Source organism: Ascaphus truei, chromosome 8, assembly GCF_040206685.1.
Source record: "Ascaphus truei isolate aAscTru1 chromosome 8, aAscTru1.hap1, whole genome shotgun sequence".
Lineage (NCBI taxonomy): Eukaryota > Metazoa > Chordata > Amphibia > Anura > Ascaphidae > Ascaphus > Ascaphus truei.
The window spans coordinates 11,731,659-11,751,714 of record NC_134490.1 but is presented as its reverse complement, the minus strand read 5'-3'; the positions used below and the strand labels follow the sequence as shown (position 1 = coordinate 11,751,714).

Genomic DNA, 20,056 nt, shown 5'->3' with positions numbered 1-20,056 from the left:
CCCCCCCCCCTCCTGCCCCCCTCATCCCCTCACCCTGAGAGTGACGGCATACTGGATGCAGGGATCAGATAAATGTGCTTATGGAGCAACTGGAGAACCACAAGAGCTCCAGAGGGGATCTGCACAACAGCTCCCAGGTAGAATGTAATGAAAGGCTTGTCACATGTCTGCTGCCAGCACTAACATCTCTTCCTCCAGTCTTCTTCCCTAACTCTGTGCATGATCTTGTTCACCCAGCTCCTAACAGACCCTTTATTCCTCTAAACAGTCTCTGACAGTGTCATGTTGTTTGCTTTGTATGCCTGTGCCTGCTAGGGTATTAACACAGTGCCAGCTGGGACTTACTGCATTTGTTCAGTATTAGTAATCACAGGGGATCAGCTGTTTTTGCTAAGTGTGAATCTCTGAATATTCTGCTGCTGTAGTTTATTTAACACTTTTCATTCTAGCAATACTTATTTTCTTCTTTTTTTTTAAAACAAATTGTTCCACTTTTGACTCACTGCATGGCACCGTTTTAGATATTCCAGGACAACTAGCAAGTTTCTTTTTTTTTTTTTTTTAGAGCATCCCAATAGATCACTTCAATATTTGACTTTTATAGTGACAAACAAATCCAATTCTCAAACATATATAATCTAAGTTTAGCTGTATTTATCTTGTTGGACTGAAATGCAGCATTTACAAAACCAATGAGTTTACATAATGTACTTTGATACCTATATGTGGACTGTGCTGTACAATACATCCCTAACGTAAAGCGTGTACAATCTAATTTTTGATACCATTTTTTATTTTTGGCACAACTTGTACAAAGTCACATGGAACAAGTATTAGGTTTGTAATTGGGGTTTTCATACAGAACCAAAAGCACAGCACTGAGTCACTCCTCCCCTTGAAATGTCATATTGTTGTTCTGTATATTCATCCAGTTTACAAGTGAACGCATATACTTACAGTTGTGAAATATACCTATAATATGAACCCTAATAGGAGCAGTGTGGTGGGAATGTAATCACAGTTATCTGTTAATAATAAAACCACCATCACATTTTCACATTAAAAAAAATATATACATTATATTCAACTTTAAACTGGTGGCAGGTAAAACTAAATGAATATCTGGTAGCGCTCATAGGGTTAGATTATCAGAAGTGTGCTAAATGAGGGCAAATAGCGTTATGTTATTTATGTAGATAACAGCCGTTATTTTCCCTTCATTTATTGAGGATCCTGAAAGTTAATCATATGCATAAATAAAGTCAATTAGCAAAACCACCATTGTTACGTTAACTGCGTTTTCCAATACACTGCACATGCGCATTGGTCAATCTTTAAGGTGCGTTATTAATATGGCTTTTCATGTGTGTTACCAAAAGCTAATGCAAATCTTGTTATAATATTAAAAATGGATCATTTTGACACTTATTCACTTTTTAAATTAATTATATGGTATATAAGGAAATAATGACTGAATAAAATAGGGGTGTACAATAATGTATATACAGTACATACATACCTCAACAATATAAATTAATATTTCATTAAGGGTTAAGTCCTATACTGAGTACCTTGCTTTTAGACTATTCCATGAAATAACTCCATGATAATCAGTGTCTGGATGTGCGGCTTTTGAAAGGTGCTAAATATCGTCGCGTTATTATCCTGCGCTAACATTAACTGAGGTTCTCGGTTGTTAGTTAAACTGCTCCTTACCATATTATTTCTATATGAGTAAACCTAACGTCTGTTCATATTGAAGGATCCGTTATTTTTAAGGAAAATGCCAGGACATGGTTGCGCTAAACACCTTTGGGGATATGCGTTACGGATATGGATACGTTAAATTGAGATAACAGAACGTTAAAAAATTAGCGACCTTCTGAGGATCTACCCCATAGATCTTGCATTGATGCCTTGTACCAAAATGAAAATATCCTTATTTCCTTACATATTCTTTATTTTTATAGCGCCATTCATGTACATAGCGCTTCAAGGCAGTAACACATTATATAATAATATAAATCACAAATAATACAAATAAGGTCGCGATTATAGTCACGGCGATGGTGACGCGGCGTTGCGTCAAAACAAATGTATTGACTCCGTATAGTAGGAGCGACGCGACGGCTTGGTCGTGAGCGCCGGAAGTCACTTCATTTTTATTTTTTCAGCGACCGCAGCGTGACCTCAGCATCGCCGTCGCGTTGCCGGGACTATAAGCGCGGCCCAACACATAATAAGAATAAGTGCTTCAGACATAAAAGTAACATTAAGGTAGAGGAGTCCCTGCTCCGAAGAGCTTACAATTTAATTTGTAAGTAGGAAGAAAGTACAGAGACACTAGGAAGGTGTTCTGGTAAGTGTGTGTCTGCAAAGGGCTAAGGTCGATGTATGAAGTGTATAGTATCAGCTATTCTTATGCTTCGTTAAGGAGGTGTGTTTTAAGATAGGCATTAAAGGTGGATACAGAGGGGTCAAGTTAGATATTGAGGGGAAGGGCATTCCAGAGGTGCGGGTCAGTGAGAAAGGTTTAAGAGGTAGAGAGAAGACCTCCCTGAGCAGAACGCAAGAGTCGGGATGGTGCATAGCGAGAAATTAGGGCTGAGATGTAAGGAGGGGCAGAAGGATGTAAAGCTTTACAATTGAGGAGGAGAATTGTGTGTGTGATGCAGGATTTGATAGGAAGCCAGGAGAGGGATTTCAGCAAGGGAGACGCTGAGACAGATTTAGGAGAGAGTAAAGTGATTATTGCATACGTTTTAGAGATCCCACAAAATGTAAGCAAAGGGGTTGTGGTCTTTAAAGTGTGTGCACATGTTTCTGTTCGTCCCATAAACACAGTTGACCTGCAAATAGTCCTGTGTCCTTTGGGCCAACATTGGGAGAGAAATATAACACTGAGTCAACATAAAATAATTCATCCAATTAAGCCAATATAAAACAATTTATTCCAGTTACATACTTACCATGATACTGACGTCCAGACTCATCAATCTCATAACCGCACACTAACATGTATTTTTAATCCCAAGTCTACAGTTATAGCTGGAGGAAAATATATACTGATTTTTAGACAGACTGGACTCAACTTTCACATCTCCAATCTGCTGACAGGCGGACCAGCTGTTCTCGGGCAGCGCTAGAAGCCTTCCCGGGATCCGCTTGTCTGCCTGCCTTCTGAATCTGTGGCAGCAGTGAATGTGTCTCTGTAAGATTGATTGCAACAACACCTGGCACATGGAAACCACCCTGCCCAGCCTGTGAAGAAGGGGTGTGTACGACTTGCACACATGTATATCTTCATTTATATAGCGCCCATAGCTGCACTCAGCGCTTTGCAAAAGAGAGAAACCAGTACAGGGAATTGTTATACAATAAGTGCAACAAACAAAATCAGACAATAGGGAAGGAATTCCCTGCCCTGAAGAGCTTACAATCTAGGTGTAAGTGAGATTCAAGAGTACTCCTAAGAACTGATTGATTCAGACCAACCAGCATTACATTTTAAACTAAACATATATTTTAACCTCTTCCCTGCCACTTGTCCTAGGGAGGTACATTGATTTTTTAAAGACAGAAATCGCTGCCTCCACATCCTCCCCCCGACCCCCGCACCCCAAGTAAAAACTTTTGAGTTCGAGGCACAGGGAGAATAGAGTGATTTGTTCAGGACCATAAGGAGCGGACACTGGCATCTGACCACATTACTACTATTATTTAGGGAGACAAAGGCAGGGATACAGGTAGAATGGGCATTAAATAATCTGTATAATCTGTATAAAGGGGATTCCATTGTTTACTTTAGGCCTCAGAAATAACATGACGCAATATTATAAAGCAATACTGTACATGAACTGACTGAAGCTTCCTCTACGTAGAATGTAACATGAATATGCTTCGGGATTATATCTGAAGGAACAAGAGCACCCAAAGTGGAATAGTTTTTACTATCAGTCACTTTGTATAATTCCAGTATGTTGCATGGATATGGTACAGTATTAGACATAGGGGCATGTAATCCCTGCCCCCGAAAGCTTACTTACTTATCTAAATGCCAGTAACAATCTGAACTCGCGTTGTCTCCGAAAACAAAAGACATCTAAGGTTTCATGTTGGGAATAAATATAACCCCAGTTTATTCCTAGACATGGTTTATCCTTTGGTGAATACCAATATGAGGCACTTTGCACGACTCCTGCTGACCACAGATCAAAGATGAGATTGGACCTGGGAAATGTTCTCAGTCCTGGGCCGAAGCTTATAGGGTTCTGTTAATGAAAGACTCCTGGCTACAAGACGGGGCAAAAATCAGTGCCAAAAACTGCCAGATTTAACCACAAAATAGCATACCATGGCTTTGAACAGGGATTCCTGTCTCTGATCAGTCAGGTTTGGGTTTTAGCTCCATTTTTGCAGTCGGAAGACTTTGATAAATGGACACAATTATTTCTGGAACCCAGTAAGGTTTGGGGCTGTGAAAATTGGATAAGTAAACACACCCCAAGAATGCACCTTTATTCCTTTTATTTCTGAAACAATTTTTGTTTCTTAACATACAGAGTTTAGATTGGATCTGAAAACCCCAAACGTCTGTGTTATTACCATCATTATGGCAACCTTAAATGTCTTTCAGTTATCTGATCACATACATTCTAGAGTGCGTTTTCCCCGACATTTGAACACACTTTATTTTATAGATGATGGTGTAGATCGGTAGTACTCTGCATGACTATCAAATGGTCCTATGGCTTCAGTTTCGGGTGACTAACTACTGTACGTAAGAAATTAATGCCAATAACAAAACATGTTTTGGGCCAATGGGAAGATTGGCTCAGTGAGTAAAGACACTGCCTGGCACTGAGTTTAGTGCAGGGGAACCTTGTTCAATTCCCGGTGTTGGCTCCTTGTGACCTTGGGCAAGTCATTTTATCTCCCTGTGCCTCAGGCACCACAAACATATATTGTAAGCTTCATGGTGCCGGGACTTGTGCCTGCAAAATATCTCTGTAAAGCGCTACATAAAACTGTTAGCGCTATACAAGAACATGCCAAAAAAAAAAAAAGTTTTTGTGAAGCATAGAAAGAAAAACATAAGTTAAGCTCTGATCTATGTCCCTAACATTGGGCAACTTATGTATAAAGTCTCGCCAAAATCAATTTTATCATAGAACGGACGCACAGAAGTGTAACAAATTAATGCGTCTGGGTGCGCCAATGGATAAAACCAATTAAACGTATTTGTCAGTAAGAAAACAAAAACTCCAGAGTGTGGCCGTAGAGGGGGAGTCTGGATGTTGTAGGTGGCGCACGAATGCAAATCATAGAATAATTGCAAGAATGCGCCACTTTGAATGCGCCAGACAATGTTGTGTTCAACTTTTTCTTGGCGTGAAAGTCAAATGCATGTTGACACAACCCGTTCTTAATGCATTCATATGTATGGACATCATGCACACCGTACATACAATTAGAAAATGGCAAAATGATCAATATGATTTTAGTGCTAAATGTATTTTTTGACGCAATGCATGCTCCCAATTCATTTTAAGAAACAATTATTTATACATGTCCCGCATAGATTTATAGAAAATGTATAGATACTTGAGGGGACGGCTTCTAAACCTGCATCACACAATAATTCTAGTCAGCGGAGAGCACCTTTAGGTTGTGTTTAAATGTTTGGCTTTTTGCGATTTATATTGATCTGCAAAGGAATAATTTCAGTTGTGTATTTTGCTGGTTGTGTCTGTGAGAAACCTGAGAATTAAGCTTCTTACCTTTAGAAACAAAAGATTTCTATTGCTAAAACGTTAAATTTGCCTTATGGTCTCCTCTTTAATAATAATGTAATATTTGGGGGGTATATTCTGTAACCTCTGTGTAATTGTACGTTACGTTGCTCTTTAGCTCCATTTGTAATTTGTAGATGTTGTCATGGGATATGTTACCATTTATGATTCTTACATTAGACACAGCTCCACTGGGTACAGCATCTCACACTCAGATAGCATCTCACACTCAGATAGCATCTCACACTCAGATAGCATCTCACACTCAGATAGCATCTCACACTCAGATAGCATCTCACACTCAGATAGCATCTCACACTCAGATAGCATCTCACACTCAGATAGCATCTCACACTCAGATAGCATCTCACACTCAGCCTCTCACACTCAGATAGCATCTCACACTCAGATAAGATCTCCCACTAAGATAGGATCTTACATTCAGATAGGATCTCACACTCAGATAGGATCTCATTCTCAGATAGGATCTCACACTCAGATAGGATCTCATTCTCAGATAGGATCTCATACTCAGATAGGATCTCATTCTCAGATAGGATCTCACACTCAGATAGGATCTCATTCTCAGATAGGATCTCATTCTCAGATAGCATCTCACACTCAGATAAGATCTCCCACTAAGATAGGATCTCACACTCAGATAGGATCTCATTCTCAGATAGGATCTCACACTCAGATAGCATCTCACACTCAGATAGGGTCTCCCACTCAGATAGGGTCTCCCACTCAGATAGGGTCTCCCATTCAGATAGGGTCTCCCACTCAGATACGGTCTCCCACTCAGATAGGGTCTCCCACTCAGATAGGGTCTCCCACTCAGATAGCATCTCACACTCAGATATTATCTGACACTCAGCATCTGACACTCAGCATCTGACACTCAGATAGCATCTCACACTCAGATAGCATCTCACACTCAGCATCTCACACTCAGAAAGGATTCCTTTCTTGCACTGAATACATTGTAGCTTATAGTGGAGACACTCCCAAAGAAGCCTTCTTGCACAAAGTAATAGATTACAAATTGTCTCACAGGATGTTTTAAGCCGTTATTTATTAAATATGGCTCTTTTTCTTGTAAGTGAACTTGAAAAATCAAACAAATGGATTTTCTATTGTAGTGTATAATATATTGTCCCAGTATTATACCACATTTGACTTGAAGTATACAGTAGACCCCAAAGCTGTCAAGAGGATTGGATCCATAGAAGTGAGATTGGAGTTATATACTATATATGGCATTTCAATAGAAATGTGTTGCAATGAGACGCCATTAAAGTCTATGAGACTGCTGATACTTAAAAGTAATTGCGACTTACAGTATTTGCATTCTATTTAACCACTTTGCTGTCAGATCATTGCACAACTTGTGATGCTGAAGGTAGATAACTCGTGTGTGTTATAGACAGCAGTGGTTGTAAGTAAGTGTAATTATTGCAGATAAACCAACATGCCGTCTGGGTTTTTACTGGGAAAAGGATACTTTAGAATTTGTTTAGAAGTATGTCCTAATACGCTTGTAGTACTCTGTTGTTTTTTATTTAATTCCAGTGACGTAGGTGGGTTTCAGATAGTTTCACTTCAAAGCAGCATTACAACTCTCCGATAAGCAGCAATGCACAATTATTTGATATATTTAATTAGAGTGTTTTTTTTTAATCAAGTATGATAGCGTAGATGTACATCCTTTTTCTAAGTGCACCCGGGTAAGGGAAATGATTTTCCAACAGACAGCGTGTAATTTGCCCTGACAGTATTTGAACCTATAGGCTTATGCATTTAGCCACCCTGCTCACACTCTCTGGAACAGTCTGCCTTGTACAGCTCAACAGGCCCCCTATAAAATCTATCGAAACAGGTTCAAGACCTACCTGTTTACCCGGGCATTTAATTAATGACCCATAACCTGTCCGGCATTTAATAGCCACAGTACCGTTCCATCCTGTACTGTATCTTTCCTTGTGTTTGGTCTCTCTTATAATCTTAATGTTTTCTTCTTTCCCCCTTTTTGTAACTGTGAAGTGCTTTTGAGTCCCATTGGGAGAAAAGTGCTACATAAATAAAGTTATTATTATTATTTAATGTAGCCAAATATCTACAGCGCATCTCCATGCCAGAAATGTTCATTTTGCCTCTCACTACCAGTAGCAAGAGAACCCTTCTCAAGGGCTTTCTCTGTTTGGTGTTTAAAGAGGGTAAAATGTATGCTGGGCTCACATTAGGGTCAGCGGCTCTAATTATTGGGAATGAATCAAGGGTTCGGGTCTCTGTGCTTAACCTGTAAATGCTGCGGGTCGTTGAAGGGCCTATTGCCTGTTTTTATATTATATTAGCACATGTTCGTTTCCGCGGCCCTGTTCTGCACTTCCCATAGCGCTGTAATCTGTGGCACACAAAGAAGGGATCGAGGTGCCCGGAGAGATCATTTCGTCTCCCATGAGGCAATAATAGACCTCTGAGTCATAGAATCCTTGCATGGGAGGTATTTGGTTACTTGCCTTTTATGGCCCCAGCTCAGCTGGGATATCTGTATCTGCATTATAGCTCCCATCTATTCTTAGGTGGCACTTCAAGCCGACTGAACAGGCAAGACTGCGATTACCTTATAATTGTGTCCGCCAAGTCCTTCCTCCCCCCAATCTCCCTTTTCTCACCGAGTGACCTCTCTGTGAAACGTGCGGTTTTCTCCTCCTTTTTTCAGAGCCTTCGAGTGGCTGCTGTCAAACTTTGCTAAAAAAAAAAAATGGCTTACACCGTCTCCCTCGCTGGGCCCGGGCCGTGGGGATTCCGGCTGCAAGGAGGAAAGGACTTTAACATGCCCTTGACCATCTCCAGAGTGAGTACGGGGAAGAGAAACATTGTGTGTCTCATTTAAGTGCATGTTATCCCGGAGGCTGGGGGGGGGGGGGCGGCAGAGTGTTTGGGGTTCAAGGATAAGCAGCGCGGCCGCTGGTGAAATGCAGGTCACACAGTTATAGGGAATCGTAAAAAAATATACACCAAACTGCTCGCTTTGTTTAACCCATTCCTTGCCGGAGGTGGCGGCAACACATTGCAAAATATTGCCTCGTTAGCACCTCTGGCAGGAAGAGGTTAAAGCAGCAAAACGTGAAATCTTATATATAATCAGTTCTGACGTATTAGATAATAGTGACTGTTTTTTTTTTAATTCAACTCAATGTAATTTTTAATGTGTTTTCATATACTGAGCATCCATTGATTTTCCATAGCAGATTTTTATCACACTTCCCCAGCAGTGCAAGATCTTTGTAATACTTTCCTGTTATAATTTGTTGCCAATATTCCCAGCAGTTTGAGCTGCAAACTGTAACAATAGATAATGTTACCTTAGTATAAGAATACATTGTAGCTGCTGAGTTACACTGACTGAATGATAGATTGGATGGAACGGCGGCCATTTAGTTAGGCACATGATCAGGATTTTTTCAGATATATATCACGAGCACAAAACTATTGCCAGCTTAGGTAAGAATGTAGAATTATACATTTGTCACATGCTTTACAAATAAAAAGGAAACAAAGGGTGGAATGCAGTGTTGCAGCTTTAACACCTTCATTGCCGCCGGGGCCTGCTTCACCTTAAATAGCAGAACAGTGTTGCATTGAAGGGGTTGGAACTCATTACATAGGTTTCAGTGTGGGACATATTATCTATGGTATACTCTGATGGAACAGAGAAGGAACAAAGAAAATGCTGAAAGTCACTGAAAGTTGCATTACTTATCATGAACCTCCCCCCCTCCCCCAGGCACAAAATGAGGTGTATTATAAATGCAGAGCCTGGCTGCACCCTTGGGTCCTCTACCTAAATAAATGACGACTGATGTCTCAAAATAAATTCTATTCATAACCTTGTTTCCAACCCTTACACCATCAAACCTCTTCTAAATAGCAGCAGAGACTGTGCGAATGTAACTATGTATATATATTATTGCTCCCACATTGTGACAGTCTGGATATCGTTACAGTCTGCATATCTGCTCTACTATATAAGCCCTATTTTCTGTAAGTAAGAACAGGCATTTTCAAGGATATTTCAATATTATTATATAATGTGGCATGTTCATTATTAGGGGAAATCGGGGTGGCTAATTGCACCACCAAACTAGGAATTCACATTTATATGTATGTATGTATATCTTTCTTTATATAGCGGCCACAATGCTTTAAAAAGAGACTATGCAATACAGGGATTTATCGTACAAGATGAGCAACAAACAAAATCAGACAATAGAATAGGAAATCCCTGCCCCAGAGAGCTTACAATCTACGATGCAAATGTTGTTTAACACATTGTTGGCCTCTGTCAGTGAAGAGTTAACTGAGGACAACTCATCCTGTAGCATGATCTAGTCCCGGATAAAAGGGCCCTGAATATTCTTATGGGGTCTCTGCTGTATTTTCCATTGCTTCCACATTGCTGCCTCTGTGTTAACAAGATGCTTTTGAAACCTGCGACTTAATTTACCAAACTTCAGAAACCTTGCTAACTGAAATGGGGTTTCTAAATATGTTGAATCACTGATTTCTTACCATGAATTCTACTAAATGTGCAAGGGTGATCATGTTACCATGGAAATGTGCTATTTTGCAGCAAACTGGTTTACTGTCTGTCTCTCTGTAAACATCTTACTGATAGTGAATGTACTATTGTGGTTATATATCAAAGGAATCTAGTTATCCAAGCCTTCCAGCTCCAAAAACAGCATTAGCGAGCCCAGCTGTGTTAATAAATATGGTGCAGTTTAATTGCACTGATCTTGCATCACTTTTGCAGCTTACAGGTTGTACAGCTTGACACTAAAGTACCATTAAGGAACAAATAGAAAAACACACTTCTTAACATCCTTGTTATTTGGGGAAATAGACAGAGCTTTGGAAACATGGATCCACATGTGTTTGTGTTGCTGTTATTGTCTCTTGTTCTATGCATCCATTAACCTACCAGATCCCTCCTGGAGTAAACACTTTGTGACCAAGAAATGTGAGTCAAATTTACCAAACGTGGACTTAAGTTTTTAATGTTGGAAAAAGTGAATATAGGACAATTTATTGCTCACAGACTGAATGCATGGCATGGCCTTCCTATATCTTAGGGGTTTACGTAGTCATCTTGATAGTTACCTTGTCTCCTGGATCAGGGGTGCTCAACTCCAGACGGTCAAGGTGCTTTATGGGTGCTGACTGTGCTCAACTCCAGGGCTCAAGACCCCCCAAACAGGTCATGTTTTAAAGATATCCCAGCTCTTCTCAGTCAAAGAGCTGAGCCATTTATTTGAGTCCCATGTGCTGAAGCTGGGATATCCTGAAAACCGGACCAGTTTGGGGAGTCTTGAGGACTGGAGTTGAGCACCATTGTCCTAGATATCTGGAAGAGGTATCAGGAGGTTGGACCATCTGGGTGCAGGTCACAAGGGGCCGGTTTTAGATCTGCAGAGTCATTAGAATTTATTTACAATAGGGAAAACTTCAATGAACTCCAGAAGGAGTTTTTACATTAAGGCTAGATGAGCATGTGTCTGGTAGTCACTCAGGAGCCAGCTGCTCGCTCCCTGGAGCTCATTAATCAAGTCGTCAGGATTGCCACAGATACTTAAATGACACAAAAGTGTCTTCTACTAACCAGGCCTGCTCAATATCAGCAGCCTTAAAATGATACAATCTCTGTGACTTTAGTACTGTATTAGCAGCACAGTGGCATAAAAATGATGCATTACAAATTAAAGCAGTTCACAGCTAAAAGTGCAATAGTCTTAGTTGGTTGTCCAGTCATTAGAGACCACGTTGTGATTGCAGCCATGCAGGTAACACGCGCAGGTATTCCAAAGACAGCTCATGAAGAAATACAATCGATTAAAACTGGCCGGTGCTTGGAGCTTGCTTTAAATCTCTGTAATGAGATATTTTTCTTTTATAGGCATGTTGGCCTTTTTTTAAACAGGTGCAAAACTGGAGCACAGCAATGAATACTTCTAACGTGATATTTTGTTCTCATATAACACTACCGTGTAGGCAGCAACATAGAATATTTCGGGTCATATTCCCTTAGTGCTCATCATTAAATTGTATGTGCATTGGGTATAAAGGGTTTGATTGATCATCCTGGTGGTAAATTGAAGCTAATAACGGGGAAAAACATTTCCTAATATTTACTATACATAATTTTTTAAGTACAAATCCTGTCTATTTTTCTGTTTCACATCTTTTTTTTTAAAATAATTTGAACCGGGGGTCTTCCAGTTGCTGGACAGGGCTATATTTAAGCTTCGGAGACCCCCTGCTGCTGAGATACTTACAGTATTAGTTGTCGGGGGTTGCAGCGCCCATTCTGGAAATAAAAATGGCTGCCAAATCCCGTGGACCCAGTCGGCCAATAGAAAGCTGCAACTTCATCAGGGGTATAATGCTGCTGGCAGTACTGGCAGATTTCTTTGAATTTACTACAAGAGCACTGGCAATATTATGGGACACGGAGGATCCCCAGCACTTAGACAGTGGGGTACAGCTCTGAAAACCCCATTCTGTAAAATGTTGGTAACCGGGGGGTACCCTGTGGTTGGGGGACTCAGATGGAGCCCCTGCTTCAGGTCAAAAAAGATACCCCCAAAATAATGGGCGGCACTGCTGCTACTGTATAACACGACTTCTCTGTAATGCACTGCATATATCTTTGCACGGCCACGCATGTCTCTATCATTTTTCTGTAGTGATTTTGTTTAACCCCTTCTCTGGACATCTGAAATCAGCATTTCATTCAAAATCCTATAAGTATTTTTAAAATAAATCAGTAAAAAAAATCATTCTTTATGCCCTTTTTTAATGATTTTAATGTATTAAGCTTTGTGGATTGCCATAGCAACCATTTAGGCAGCCACACCTCTTCCTCTTTGGAAATAGGCGGCCAAATTAACTGATAAAATATACTCCAATTTATCTTTTTCGTTTTAAAGGCAGAAATTCACTTTCCAAAAGCAATGTTTTTATGCGGTTCCTTGTTTCTATTGTTACTATTGACCCCCCCACATTTCAGCGCTGCTGTTTCAGCAAAGGGCTGCTCATTCTGGGCTAGGACTTTGGGTGACTCCGTTTTATCTGCCTCCCCATTTACTAGTGGGTTCTCTCCAGCGGTCCCATCGTCCTGTTACGTGGATGTATCTTCGCTGTGCATGTATGTAACAAGTGTCTCAATTGGATGTGATTACCATTTTTGTAGATGGGTATCAACAGATGTAGGTTGGGGGGGGAAACAGAGTTTTATTGATGGCTTTTTTTGCTCTATCCCTTTGAAGTGCTGTTATCCGCATGAGTCCTGCTTCTAATTTTAGGTGCTCAGGGTTAGCGGGGGTTCAGGTGATTAGAAAGATGCAGGGGGGTCTCAGGGTGTTTAGTGCAGGAGGCCATAGTCAATCAAACAGTGACAGGTGAAGACACATCTTTGTGCCCTAGTGAGTTAGGGTATTGTGTGCCCTTTCCCCATCTATAAATAAACCAGAGCAAAGCATTTGAGAGATGTTTGCAGTGTTATCTAGCTGTCATGTTATCACAGATACGAGCTGATAATCCTGCTGTTACAGCTGACTTTATACAGCGAAATGGCAGTTATGGAGTGAGGTTACATCAAGCTCGTATGGGGTGATGTTATGCAAAGCCAAACCCGCTCATAAACTGCCTTTCTTGTGACATTAATATCGAGTGTGTATTGCAGAAGACCATGTGCCAATCCTACTACAGACGAGGCCTTTAAAAATAGAAGCATGAAATCAGCATTGTATGTTTGCCTCCTTCCAAACTCAAAAAGTGCCGGGAATACCATGGTCCGGGAACGCAATAAGGATTGAACGAAACATAATTAACATTTCCGCCCTGTGATGCGACTTTTTTCAAGATACCAAAAAGCTGTTTTAATGAGGGCGCCAGCAAGTGACCTAATCACAGTGTGGCTAAGCAGTGCTGTAGTGGAGGGTATACGCCATATACCCTCTGTTATTTTCGAACGAACAGCGTGTATAGCTCACTGCGTTATGAAAAATGATGGGGTATACCGTATGGTTTAAGAAAACCTGCCAACTCGCCCGCATTTTGCGTGTAGTTATGTTTAAGTACAAGGAATGGGTCAGATGAAAGCAAAAAGCCAGCGCAGAACTGAAGTCACGTTACTCTTTAATTAGGAAGAATACTTTAATAAAAGGACGGTATACTGAACGTACAAAAAACAAATACAAACCGGGCCCTCAGAGAAAGTCCTTATGAATGTCCAAAGGGCTTCCAGATAATGGAATGAACTTGGAGTTGAAAGTCCAATCCTCCACCTCTGGACCGGCTTGTTGGATCCGTGGAGATACGTCCCGTGATATGTGGGATTTAAGCACAGAAGAAAATCATAGTGTATACTGCTGACTCAATCACATAACACATACAACTCACCACATAAATGGATAAACAGACAAATAAACAATTAGGGCTAATACAGCACCAAGAACATTAAAAAAAAAAACACAAAAACAAATAAACAGCTGAAAACAGTTAAGCTAATTTATTAAAAAATTTAAAAAAAAACAATAAAATGCTACAATTGGAATAGCGTGATGCAGCTGGTCCTGTTGGAAAACCCAGAATCCTACTCACAGCAAATACAGAGTACACAAGCAATTGGAACTAAGGCAAGAAGACTGCTGCTTTCTCCTCCATTGCAAGGGGGGCATCTGCAGATACAATCCAAAGCCGCCCACACACAATTGTAGCATTTTATTGTTTTTTCAATTTTTTTAAAATAAATTAGCTTAACTGTTTTCAGCTGTTATTTGTTTGTGTTTGTTTTTGTGTTTTTTTTATGCTCTAGGTGTTGGATTAGCCCTAGTTGTTTATTTTTCTGTTTGTCCATTAATGTGATGAGTTTGTATGTTTTCTGTGATTAAGTCATGTCAGCAGTATACACTATGATTTTCTCTGTGCTTAAATCTCACATATCACGGACGTATCTCCACTGATCCAACAAGCCGGTCTAGAGTTGCAGGATTGGACTTTCAACTCAAGTTCTTTCCATTATTTGGAAGCCCTTTGGAAATGTATAAGGACTTTCTCTGAGGCACCGGTTCGTATTTGTTTTTTGTACTACATTTTTGATCTTGTTCGGTCAAGTTCGGTCAAGGTATCAGGAGGCCTTATCTCCAATATATGCGGTTCCCTTGTATTTCTGATTTAGACAAATCACGATATATCACATATATTTTGTTTATACAGCTTTAGCGCTTTTTTGCACTCTCTCTCTCTTTTTGTGTGGTATAGTGAACGTGCTGTTGTGTGAACCTACTTCCTTACACTTGCCCGTGCTGGAGCTGGGGTCCTCCGAACTTCCGCATCTGCAGCGAGGCCCCAGCTCTCTTCCGTTCCCCCTGCAGATGCAGACGCGGCGGCGGCGGGAGAAGAGGCTGATCACACTGACCACCCCTGTCCTACACCCTAAATATTAAAACTTCAGGTAGCGTAGGGGGGCTCAACTCCAGTCCTCAAGTCCCTTCAACAGGCCAGGTTTTCAGGATATCCCAGCTTTAGCACAGGTGGCTCAATCAGTCCCTACTTCAGCACAGGTGTTCAGAGGTTCAGTCGCTGATCCTCTGATTGAGCCATCTATGCTGAAACTGGGATATCCTGAAAACCTGACCTGTTGGGGAGGTTTGAGGACAGGAGTTGATCACCCCGAGGTAGCGTATACCTTCTTGTTTTTTGACTGTTTTTTACAACTACAGCACTGTTGCTAACTTAACATGACATTGCAACCCGTTTCTTGGTTTCCAAGTTTGCGTTCTCCAAGGGAAGGGAGGACAGTCAGGGACCAGGAGGCACCAGAAAACAAGGCATGCACTATAATGAGATGGAGGCTGCAGATGTGTCACCTTGCTACTGATTTTCTGTGGTTTTGATTGGTTCAGAGTCCGTCCCACTGATTTTTAGAATCCGCATCTACTGTACTTCAATGCAATCTCACTGATAGAAGATACTCTGGACGAAAAGTGGTTAAATCAATTCAAAACAATGTGCCATTTAAAAATATGTATCTACCGTAAAAGCTGGAGCGTTTCTGAGCTGTCCCAGCATAGAAGGAGATACGTTACGTACTAAATCACGCCAAGGGAGAACCCCTAACCCACCCCAATTATGTGCCATATATGTCATTAAGATTACTCAGTGCAGTAACAATAACATCATCGAATTTGACAACTGCACTTGCCCTCTGTTTGGGCTCGCCTTGTTTTTTCGCCCCATCATTTTTTGCATAGCATGTTTTAACATAAAATACAGAAAGTATCTGCAAGGACAGAGAGCTTGCCAATGGCAAATACCAGTCCATGTGTGTTAATACGCTTATGAATATATATTTTGTGGGGCTATGTTATGTGGGGGATCAGGAGATCTGAGTTCCAGCATGTTTTATTGAGTTCATAGCAAATTGCTTAGGAATCAGTAAAGAACTTCACATGGTGATTCTAGAAGTATTCACAGCGCTATGGAATATGTTGGGGCTTTACAAATAAACAATGATGATATTATTATTATTAGACTGGGGAAGGAATACTAACTGGGAGTGAGGGATACATGTTTTTTCTAACATTTCTTTATTTAAAACTGAATTATTACTTGTAGTTTAGCTCTAAATTAACTTTTACCCTACAAATACACTACTGCACTGCATTTTGAAATGGGTAATTTTCGCGTTGAAGTTCGTATACTTTTGCTACATTACTTACTGGGATATTTGATAGTGTTACAATGGGAAGCAATATGTGGTTTAAGCTGTGATTTTGTGGGTTTGAACCTGCGCCTGACATGCAAGCCCAAATCCCAAGGGGGCGTGGCTTTCTATTTTTAATGCCCACTGCTGCAGAGAAGGCTATTCTGGACTAACGAGCGATTTACATAGACATTTTGGAATGCTAGCTGAGGACAGGACATTTCAAACTGAATATGTGTGCTCTTCAGACAAGCTAGATACACTCAGTAACATGCACGGATTGGATTGGTAATGATCGTGAAATGTTAACTGGGTCATCGCTAGTTGTGTAGTGCTGGGTTACACTAAGATACAAGTAAATGCAGATTATATCACAGTTATCCAATTATAAACAAAAAACTTGTTGGAAGAGCAGCATGAGCGCAGAAAAGAGTCAGTGCTTATAATATTGTGCATATGGAGAGTATAATTCATAGGCCTGGTCTCCCACTGAGGCACTGACAGAGAAAAAGGAAAGTTACAGGCTGCTTCATTCACATTGCAAAGTGTTGCAGTAAGGGGATTAATATTAGCACCAGGCAAATGTAACCCAAAATATATTAATATTTAGTGCCCGATGGACCAGCAAAGCCTCAGCATCCTCTGGCAGGGACTGAAGGGGTTAACTTTCAATGTGTGAGAGAAAGAGATACTTGCTCAAACCTATTGATGTGATTACTGACTAGAGGGTGCTGTTCAGGATAATGATTGAACCAGACTATATACACTTGGTTCCCTGTATAGCACTCAAGAACCTCTAAATAAAACAACATTTATTAGATTATACTAAAAATGTGCAGGAAATCAAGTGTAGCTAATTAAAAGGCCCACTATAAACTGGATGCATTGTGATAAACCTCGCAGTGTTGCGCATGGTCGTAGTGTTGCGCATGATCGCAGTGTTGCGCATGATCGCAGTGTTGCGCATGGTCGCAGTGTTGAGCATGGTCGTAGTGTTGAGCATGGTCGTAGTGTTGCGCATGGTCGCAGTGTTGAGTATGGTCGCAGGGTTGCGCATGGTCGCAGGGTTGCGCATGGTCGCAGTTTTGCTCATGGTCGCAGTGTTGCGCATGGTCGCAGTGTTGAGCATGGTCGCAGTGTTGAGCATGGTCGCAGTGTTGCGCATGGTCGCAGTGTTGAGCATGGTCGCAGTGTTGCGCATGGTCGCAGTGTTGAGCATGGTCGCAGTGTTGAGCATGGTCGCAGTGCTGCGCATGGTCGCAGTGCTGCGCATGGTCGCAGTGTTGCGCATGGTCGCAGTGTTGCGCATGGTCGCAGTGTTGAGCATGGTCGCAGTGTTGCGCATGGTCGCAGTGTTGCGCATGGTCGCAGTGCTGCGCATGGTCGCAGTGTTGCGCATGGTCGCAGTGTTGAGCATGGTCGCAGTGTTGCGCATGGTCGCAGTGTTGCCCATGGTCGCAGTGTTGAGCATGGTCGCAGTGTTGAGCATGGTCGCAGTGTTGAGCATGGTCGCAGTGTTGAGCATGGTCGCAGTGTTGCGCATGGTCGCAGTATTGCGGATGGTCGCAGTGTCGCGCATGGTCGCAGTGTCGAGCATGGTCGCAGTGTCGAGCATGGTCGCAGTGTCGAGCATGGTCGCAGTGTCGCGCATGGTCGCAGTGTTTCGCAGGGTTGCGCATGGTCGCAGGGTTGCGCATGGTCACAGGGTTGCGCATGGTCGCAGGGTTGCACATGAATAGTGAACTGACAAGTGAATGAACGTGAACGAAAAGAAAGAAAAGCATGTAAGTGAGGTTTAACAAGAAAAATTGATCATTTATGTCCAAGAGAGGAGATATTGCGGATAGAGAAGGGCAAATCCGCCCAAATCTGTTTCCCGAATTTTCTTGCATTTTTCCCCCAAAATCTGTTTCGCGGTGTAAAATCCACAAACAGATTTGGTCTACTTTAATCTGCGCTGTTTCATCAAAAACCGCCATAGGATACAACCCGTGGACGGATTTGTAGAATCGAATCCGCGGATTCAGCAATTCGTTGGCGGATTCTTAAAAATTGCTGACTCCGCAGATTGGATTCTACAAATCCGCGGCGTGTATTGGTAATAATAATGAAAAATCCGCAAACGCGATCGCCCTTTTTCAGATTGATCCGCTGAAATCCGCGGACCAAAGGAACCGGACGATCCGCTGCGGATCCAAACGCATCCATCTCTAATTGTGAAGTGAAAACACTAGTGCCACACTGTGCTGGTGTCTTCCACCCAAATAGTGGTCATTACCCTCTGTATGGCCTCAATATCAAACTAAATGCTAAGTTTGGAGAGACTCCTCACACTGAGCTGGTCCCGTCAGAATGGCCTCTAATCAATATACCATGAAGCTATCTTTCCCCATGTCGGTGAAGGTTTCAGCTCTATGTATGTGTGCTTTTCACTGTAACTGACTATGCTTAATTAATTTCTCTTCAATATTTTAAAACTGGCGGCTTATCTCTCAGACTCTGTAATAAAACCATGTGCCAGCAGTTTATTATTCCATATTTTAGCATCTAAAAGAATCTTGCAAAGATGGTGCAGAAAACGGATACTGCACCTTCTAAAAGTGATATCTCATCATATTATATGTACCTTTTGTCATCAGGGCCAGCAATGTGTGACTTCGGGTTATTAGTTTGATGTTAGGTGAGATTTCACTTTTCTAGACAACAATTCTTCCAGTTTGGGATTGTGATGAGTATGACCCAATGCCTCTAGTCCGTTAGTATGCGCCTAACACATCACACCTCATGGCGACAGTATGAGAGGACATGGGAGAACATCACGCATTGCCAAACATTCCTCCATGTACAAATATAGCCTGGAGAAATAAATATCTTCCACCACTGGCAGTGACGAGAAGCTCATTACGTCCTGTGTAAGTGGATAGTTGGTCTACAGTATATACACCACCGGCTAATTAAATTGTAGGATAAAGCAGCACTGCTGCCTTGTTGGCTATATTACCAAGTAGGATGCCCATCATGAATAGAAGAACATCATCTTAATATTAACTACGTATTATTCGATCCCTCTTGGGATTCCTGTTAGAGGTAGGTTTTGGTAACTGAATTAACTTAGTGGAACATGGCTTCAGCTTAGATAAAAATATTAAATGGTAACATGCGAATTGATGCTAGGACACAGTTGAATGCAGAGATAGATTCAGTGTATCCATAGATTGTATTTATCAAACCCTAGAAACAGCAAACGGGGCAAAACTTATGGGAATCAATACGGCAGCACCTGCAGCTGCACCACCTTTATCTCAAAGTTGAAGAATGTTCCTTTTAGAAATCTGGCAGAATTCTTTGTCGTTGTTGTTGCCACCGTTTTGTAGCTAGGAAACCTTAATAAACAGATCTCCGTGCCATGAAGAGACACCTGTAAGATAATAGGGTCTGTGAGCTTTGCTGAAGGGAACAGGCAGATTGTTCAGTATCACAGGAATGCTTTACA

General features: G+C 41.3%; 1 protein-coding gene across 24 annotated transcripts in view; it reads left to right on the top strand.

Annotated features, from left to right (window-relative positions):
- The window catches only part of LDB3 (LIM domain binding 3), a 154,935-nt gene continuing 134,879 nt past the window's right edge, over positions 1 to 20,056 (top strand). For 21 of the 24 annotated variants that reach the window (XM_075610540.1, XM_075610538.1, XM_075610556.1 and 18 more), the window contains exon 1: positions 8,406 to 8,649. In XM_075610540.1, the coding sequence (XP_075466655.1) occupies positions 8,557 to 8,649 (93 nt within the window). In that variant the 5' untranslated portion in view covers positions 8,406 to 8,556. The other 3 variants (XM_075610532.1, XM_075610533.1, XM_075610557.1) reach the window with 3 other exon arrangements.